The following is a 7,771-nucleotide window of genomic DNA, read 5'->3' on the forward strand; positions in this document are numbered from 1 at the left end:
GGGCGGGGAGGAAGGCTTTCAGAGCAAGCCCCAAGGCAGCTCAGCTTCACTTGTCCATGTCAGGATTTCAAGCACCAGCACCTTTCATTGTCCTGCAGCAGTTCCCTGGGGTGAGGGTGTGGTGTCCCTGGTGCGCTGTGACCAGGCCAAGTGTCTCAGGGCTGGGCTGTTGGTTTGTTCTTGGTGCTGTGGACTTGGGGTCCTTGTTGGGGCTGTTTTCAGAGTAGGGGACTTCTAGAGACCCCTAGCTTTGAGGTGTCCACAATACCAGGTGAAGACTGAGACCAGAAGGTCCTCTAAGACAGGACATAGAGCAGGGGTCCTCAAACTACGGCCCGCGGGCCACATGCAAATACAAATATTGTATTTGTTCCCGTTTTGTTTTTTTACTTCAAAATAAGATGTGTGCAGTGTGCATAGGAATTTGTTCATAGTTTTTTTTTAAACTATAGTCCAGCCCTCCAACGGTCTGAGGGACAGTGAACTGGCCCCCTGTTTAAAAAGTTTGAGGACCCCTGACATAGAGTGAAGCTAAGAGTATGAACTCTGGAGACAGATACCTGAGTTATAACCTATAGGCAGGCCACTTACTGTCTGTGGGAATTGGGCAAGTTACTTAAGCCTGTGTGCTTCAGTTTTCCCATCTGTAAATATGGGGAGAATATTAGTACCTACTAATACCTATTCATTAGATGGTTGTGAGGTTTGAATGAGCTAATACAAGAAAAGTGGCTGGCACACAGTATGTGATACATGAATGTTTGCTAAAACTCTTGTGTGATTGGCTTGTTACCATTACACCTCTCACACTCTTGCCCCACACCAGGCACAAGAGACAGTGGAGTTCCTGGGTCCAGTTCCTGCAGCCAACCAAGGACCCAGAAGAAGGGGGCGCTGGGCTCAGTCAGGCGTGGAGCTGAGTGTTCGCTCCATGCTGGACCTGCGGCAGCTGGAGACACTGGCTCCAAGCTCTAGGGGTCCTAGCAGGGACTCTCTGGCCATGACCTCATCTGGTTCTGGGAAGCATGGTCAGCAGCCCCCTGAGACCTTACAGGTGAGCCAGTTTCTCCTAGTTCCCTGGAGATCTCCAAGCAGCCTTAGCCAACAGCTGGAGTCGAGCACTAGTCCAGTTATGCTCGCTTTGCCCCTGTGGCGCATGGGTAACCCAAACTGCAAATTCAGGGTGGGGCTGGCCAGGCTGTGTGATGGACTTGGGCAAGGTTCCTTGGGAGGCTGATGATACTAAGTGGTGGCTGGAGGTCTGCAGTCAGAGTGCCAATATAGTTCTAGAAGCTCAGGAACACGAGGTGGAGCCCAGCCTGGCTTCCTGGTGTCTGTCCTGAGTTGGAGTACCCAGCTTTTCCCAGAGTTGGCGCCCACCAAAACCTTGCCCACCCCTCCTCCTTCCCAGAGCATCTGTCATATCAGCAACCCCAGTCATACCCCTTTGTGTGTTTCCAGAATGAAAAGTCCCCTCAGCCTCACGCTTCCCAGCCCTGTTCCTGCCCCCACATTATCCGGTTGTTGTCCCAAGAGGAAGGGGTCTTTCCCCAAGATCTGGAGCCTACACCCATCGAAGATGGTATTGTCTACCCGGAGCCAAGTGACAGCCCCACCTTGGATACCAGGCAAGGGTTCTGCCACCACCAGACCCCTGGGGACCTGCAGCCCACTGTCTTTCCTTCCCTTTGAGTGTTCTTTAATGAGCAGAGGGCTGGCCCCAGGGTCCTTGGGGCTTGCCTACCATGTCACCACTTCCTCAGCCTCAGTCCTGTCACAGGTGGGGGAGAAGGAAGGCAGAAGTTTAGGGGGGCTGCTGCTTACCCCTGCTCACTGCCTCCCCCACTGCTGGCCTTCCTGGCAGTGAGTTCCAGGTGCAGGCCCCAGCTCGAGGGACCCTGGGACGAGTGTACCCAGGCAACAGGGGCTCAGAGAAGCACAGCCCTGACAGCGCCTGCTCTGTGGACTATAGCAGCAGCCGCCTTTCCAGCCCTGAGCACCCCAATGAAGGTGAGGCTGCAGCCTTGAGGGAGGCCCAGACCAGGCCGGTCAGTGGGCTGAGGTGGGCGTGGAGGCTCTGGTGGCAGACGGGTACAGCGTGGTGCTTTTCTCCCCTCCTCCCCTTCTAGACTCTGAAAGCACGGAGCCCCTGAGTGTGGATGGCATTTCCTCAGACCTTGAAGAGCCAGCTGAGGGTGATGAGGAAGAGGAGGAAGAGGAGGGAGGCACTGGTCCCTATGAGCTGCAGGAAGGCAGCCCCCGTACCCCGGACCAGGAGCAGTTTCTAAAACAGCACTTTGAGACTCTGGCCAATGGGGCTGCTCCAGGTGTGGTCACAGGGCCAGTGTAGGGCCTCTGCAGTCAGCCCTGCTCCCCTCTGCCTGGCTGAGAGGGAAGGTCCAAGGGCAGGCCATGCCCTGGGGTTGCCTTCTCCAGGGGGTAGAATCTGGGGCAAGGGTTTGCTTCAGTTCATGATTTCTGTCACCCTGGCAGGGGGCCCAGTCCGGGTACCAGAGAGGACAGAGTCTCAGAGCATCTCTTCACGATTCCTTTTGCAAGTGCTGACGCCCCCACTCAGGTACTCCCACAGCAGCTCTCACTCTGCCACAGGAGCTCGCTCTCCGGCCCTCCCAGTGCTTCCAGTAGGGCCAGTCCTGCCCCTGGGGCAGCATGGAGCCCTCCTCTCTCTAAGGCTTCCCCTACCCACCAGTTTTAGGACAACTGCCTTGGCTGGCTTTGTGCCCGCCTGCCCTCTCCTCGAGCTCCCTAGTGCTGTGAGAGCGTCTCCCCATCTTCCTCCTCCGGTCCTTCTTCCATGTTTCCTCCCTGCAGGGAACCGTCCCCATCTTCCTCAAGCCTGCCACTGACGTTGAAGCCAGTCCAGGTGCCGCAGGCTTCTGGTGAGCAGCTGAGAGGCAATGGTGCTAATCCTCCAGGAGCACCCCCAGAGGTGGAGCCCTCCCCTAGAAACCCTGGTCCCCAGCAGGCAGCCCCTGTGCTGTTGCCACGACGCCGTGTCAATGCAGACAGCAGCTGGATCTCCAAGAGCATGGCCACAACCAGCCCCTGTGGTGGACTCCAGAAAGCCCCGTCCATGCAGAGCCTGGCGCCACAGGGTGAGGGGCCTGGTGGGCTCAGCGCCAGGGTGTGGAGAGTGGAGCATGAGCTGCTAGAGGAAGGAGGGCCTGATGCCGCCCTCTGTGCCACTCTGCTTACCACTGGGTGTTCTTGAGTGCAGCGGTCGCCAACCTTTCAGACCTTGCGGACCACCGGTTGGTGACCACTGCTTTAGTGGGTGTGTGCACGGCTCAGCAGGTATTTGAGCCTTGGCATCTGAGACACCTTCCTTACCACCTGACCTGCATATGTTTCTGTCTCCTCTGTAGGTGGGGCTCTTCTGCCAGGCCCATTACTCCTACGGGAGATGGAAGCCCAGGAGGGCCTACGTTCCCTGTCGCAGGCTGATGACCGGCTGTCTCTGTCTCGGCCCCACTCCTACCAGAACCCCACCACCAGTTCCATGGCCAAGATTTCCCGCAGCATCTCTGTCGGGGAGAACCTGGGCCTGGCGGCTGAACCTCAAGCTCCTGCCCCCATCCGGGTCCCACCACTCAGGCAGCTGGCCCTGCCCAGCCGGGCTCACCTGGTCCTGGACATTCCAAAGCCACTTCCTGATCGTCCTACCCTGGCCACCTTCTCACCTGTTACCAAGGGCCGGACCCCTAGTGAGGCAGAACAGCCTGGCTCCCCAGTGGGCCTAGGAAAGGCTCACAGTCCATCTGAGAGACAGCCCTGTTTAGGGGAGGGTACCCCTCCCCGGCCTAGGACAGAGTGCCAGGTTCAGCCTGGGTCCAACAGCCCTTGTGCCCAGCACCTGCCGGTCGGCAGCCTCCTCCAAGACCCCGAGATCTTGCAGCCCCCACCCCCTGAGAAGACTCCCAACCCCATGGAGTGCACCAGGCCAGGGGCAGCCCTAAGCCAGGCCGCAGGTGTGCACAGCTCCCCAGCTTTCATCTCCTGCCCCATCCTCTCTCCCCCGTCTCTGTTGGCCGCTCTCTGGCTCCATTCCATTTCTGTGCGTCCAGCCTCTGGCGTTTTTCGTCCTGTCTGCTCCTGTCTCGGTCCATAAGTCACACCCCTGATGGTGAGACACTCCTGCCAACCTTCATGACCTCTCTGACCCACTTGACCTCAGTGCCTTCTGGCCTCTGGGACTGGCCCTTTCCTTTGGACCTTGTTTTCTGTGTGTCGGGAGGGTGTTGGGAAGGAAGAGGCAAGAGGAAGAGACTGAGGGCAAGCGGAGGGGGTATGATGCTGGGGGTAGCCTGTCTTGCTCTGAGCAGCCATGGGTGGGGAGGCCAGAAAGGGCAGGTTTGCTGGGCCTGAGCTGTATCTGTCTCTTCCAGAACCAGTGGTAAGCCTGGAGCAGTGCGAGCAGCTTGTGGCAGAGCTCCAGGGCAGTGTGCGCCAGGCCGTCCAGCTCTACCACTTGGTACGTGTTGGGCACCCACCCACGTCAGGAGTGCTAGCTCAGTGTCCAGAATCTAATGCTAAGGCTCTTCCACTGGTGGGGGTGGAGCAATTAAGAACATCCTGGGCGGAGGAGGCAAGGGGGTTAGAGGCCAGGTCAGGCCACTTGAACCAAACACCTACTGATTATTTCTGACTAAGAGCTAGTGACTTCCTCAGATCAGAAGGTGGGGTAGAGAGCCCTCGTGTCTTAGTTTGCTTCGGACCATCCCAGTTTATGCCTCGTGTCCCAATGTAATTATTAATAATATCCCTTCTCATATTTAAAAACTATTTGGCTGCCCTGGACTGTTCGCCTTAAAAGAGGAGTTACAGAATTTAGATGGTGCCATAATGTGGTGTGCTCCTCTTCTGGGGCCACTCCAGTCTGCCTCCATCCCATAGCCTGTGGTCATACCGGCTGATCTTGGAGTGTGGGATTCCCAGTCACACAGCTGGGCAGGGAGTCCCTTCCTTGGGGTGGGCTACCCAGGTGGAGCCCCTCCTTTTCATACATCCATTGACAGATCCCTCCACTGTTCCTCCAACACACTTCTGGGGTCCTGTTGCAGGTGGCCAGCTGCAAGACACCCTCGGTGGAGCAAAGTCGCATCACACAGCTCCTCAGACGCACCTTCTCTTCAGTGCGGCAGGAACTAGAGGCCCTGGCGGGGACAGTGCTGCCCAGCCCCAGTGGAAGCCCTGGGGCTGTGGGAGCTGAGCAAACACAGGCCCTGCTAGAGCAATACTCAGAGCTGCTGCTTCGAGCTGTGGAGCGTCGCATGGAACGCAGACTCTGAACTCCAGAAGCCTGTCCCAAGTGAATGCTCCCCCTGTTGCAAACTAGCCCCTCTCCACTCACTAAAACCTGTGGGGATGCTTGGAGTGGATAGCAATGATCAATGCTCAGAGGGGAAGCAGCTTTCCCAGCTGCTCCTCATGGGGCCCCTGTATTTATTAATTTATTTCCCTGACTGTTGCCTCACTTCCTTGGAACTCCTGCCTCCACAACTCCTCCGGTAGCTCACGCAGGGGTTAGGTCTTGGGTCTTTGTCATCTTGGTGCTGTGAGGAGTAGGAGGGTGGCCTGCCCCATCTAGGAAGGGCTGGCCCTCTCTCTTCTTAGAAGCCATTTGAAATTACTGCAGGGATCAGCTCCCTGGGGTGGAGCACACACACAGGGTATTTTGTAGGTAGAGGTGAGAGGTAATGTGGTATTCAATACCCTTCAGCCAATAGCAGAGCCTCTCCTCTACCTCCACTTCCCCTCCCACACCAGCTGCACTCCCCTGGCTGCCAGAGCAGGGTTTATCCATTTTTCTCCAATTCCTGGCAGTTCAGAAAGGCAGAGCCCTCTGGCCCTTCAGGGCATTCCCAGCCATCAAGAATGTATCAAGGCCTAAGCCCCCACATTCCACTCCTATTCCCCCTCCAAGAGGGCCCTAGCATTGTCTTTTTCCCTATGCCCCCTTTCTGTCTTGGCCAGAACTTGTGGAGCCAGCGGTGGGACATTGCTGCAGGACAGTAAAGCCCTCTGCTAGGCAGAAATGAAGCTCTGGCTCCTTTCCTCGGCCCCTTGTCCTTCCCTATCCTCCAACTCTGGTCCCCAGCAGGCTGCTGGAGCCCAGAGGCCATCTCCCTGCATCCTGAGTGATGCTCATTTAGAAGCCTGTGTTGGAGTTTCCCTCGTGGTTTACAGGGCACTGGCCCACCCTCTAAAGACCTTGGCCACAGATGAAATACACACACACACACACACACACACACACACCTGTTGCATGTTCATTGCTAGAGTACTTGACTGACTCATGTGTGCCTGGTTTCCTCTCATGTCCTACCCGACTTCACCACCCTGGCTCATGGGGAATGCCTATCAGAAGCACGAAAAGGGGTGGAACACACTAAACCCAAATTCTGGGTTCTTGGTGTCCACAGCCTAGATGATATGAGATGGCCCAAAGGATACTCGGTTTGGGTAGAGGGAGCCTCCTCAAAGGTAGTGCTGGGCACCCACGGTGCTCTGGATGTTGGAGGTTGAGAGGAGGGAGGCACATGGGGCTGCAGCAGGGGCAAGAGACACACTGGAAAGGTGGTAGGAGGGGCAGGTAAGTGGTAGAGGTGAGGGGATGGATGAGAATTGGAAGGGCAGTTCAGGGTGAGGGGAAGGAGACAGGGCACAGTGGGCAGGGAGAGTAGGACCAAGTAGTGGAGCAGTTACTGACGTGTTGGGGTGAAGAATGTGTCTCGGCCCTACTGCTTCCCCTGCCTCAGGTAAGGCAGGGCAGCTTTACTGTATGTAGTTCCAGGCCACAAAAGCCCATTCTCCCTCCTATGGACAGGCCTTTGGGCCCTGCTGACTCTATAGGCAGAGGCTGAGAAAGAATTGGATTCTGAAGGGGGCCCAGCTCTATTTGGGTCAGCCTGAGTGCACCTGAACAGATGAAGCCTATTTCACCCCTACTGTTCTCTACTACCACCACCGCTATGGCCAATCTACAGAGAAACCCTGGGCCCAAGAACTCTCACAGCTGAGGGTGGACCCCCTGGTGGGGCTGCAGCTATGCTAGTCAGGTTAGAAACACTTCCACCTGTACCCCAGCCCCCGCTGGCATACCGGCCACAGCCCATCCCGAATAGGGCTCAGGCTGGGCCGTGGGCTGGCTGGGTTCTTAGTAATCCTTAGCCAGCCTGTCCCTCACAAGGAGGAAGCAATACTCCAGCTAATGTTGGTGAGAAGGTGGCCGCCCTTACCTACTCCTAGCCCAGCTTTTTGGGGGGCGGGAAGGTGGGGAATCTGTGGCCGGGCCGGCGCCCGTCCCCTTCTGCATGTCTGAGGCCACCGGCAGTTGCCGTTCTTGTTCAGATTTGCCCTGCCCCAGTTTTGAAAGCCCCTTATTTATAACTTTTATACTTTGTCCAGGCCCTGGCGCTTTCCCCCTCCCCAGGTCTTATGGGCAGGGGCTGTTTTTAACGTCAGTTTGTATTGATGTATGAACTGGTCAATAAACAATCATTTGCTAACTTTCCGACGCCAGCAAGTGGGGCAGGCAACAGAAGGCGCTTCTTGCTCGCTGCATGGATAGTGGAATCGGGCGGTGCGCTGGGGCGGGGAGAAGGGGAGCTCGATCCAGGCAGCGGCTTCATCTGTGGGGACCCTACGAAGTCGTGGGAGTGCGGGGAGCCAGAGCCCTGGCGTGGGCCTCGGGGAGGTGGAGTCTTCAGGAGGGGAGGGCGGGGCCTCGGGGGCGGGGCCTTCAGGAGGG

General features: G+C 57.0%; 1 protein-coding gene across 4 annotated transcripts in view; it reads left to right on the top strand.

Annotated features, from left to right (window-relative positions):
* Nucleotides 1-7,530, top strand: part of MAPKBP1 (mitogen-activated protein kinase binding protein 1) — a 57,227-nt gene extending 49,697 nt beyond the window's left edge. For 3 of the 4 annotated variants that reach the window (XM_005860277.2, XM_014534822.1, XM_005860280.2), the window contains 9 exons: nucleotides 827-1,054; nucleotides 1,462-1,628; nucleotides 1,865-2,010; nucleotides 2,130-2,327; nucleotides 2,494-2,578; nucleotides 2,833-3,116; nucleotides 3,387-3,989; nucleotides 4,407-4,492; nucleotides 5,082-7,530. In XM_005860277.2, the coding sequence (XP_005860339.1) occupies nucleotides 827-1,054; nucleotides 1,462-1,628; nucleotides 1,865-2,010; nucleotides 2,130-2,327; nucleotides 2,494-2,578; nucleotides 2,833-3,116; nucleotides 3,387-3,989; nucleotides 4,407-4,492; nucleotides 5,082-5,309 (2,025 nt within the window). In that variant the 3' untranslated portion in view covers nucleotides 5,310-7,530. Of the gene's footprint in view, nucleotides 1-826; nucleotides 1,055-1,461; nucleotides 1,629-1,864; nucleotides 2,011-2,129; nucleotides 2,328-2,493; nucleotides 2,579-2,832; nucleotides 3,117-3,386; nucleotides 4,145-4,406; nucleotides 4,493-5,081 lie in introns of those variants that run through there. The other variant, XM_014534823.1, reaches the window with a different exon arrangement.
* Nucleotides 7,531-7,771: the final 241 nt, after the last annotated feature.

Source organism: Myotis brandtii, unplaced genomic scaffold, assembly GCF_000412655.1.
Source record: "Myotis brandtii unplaced genomic scaffold, ASM41265v1 scaffold133, whole genome shotgun sequence".
NCBI lineage: Eukaryota > Metazoa > Chordata > Mammalia > Chiroptera > Vespertilionidae > Myotis > Myotis brandtii.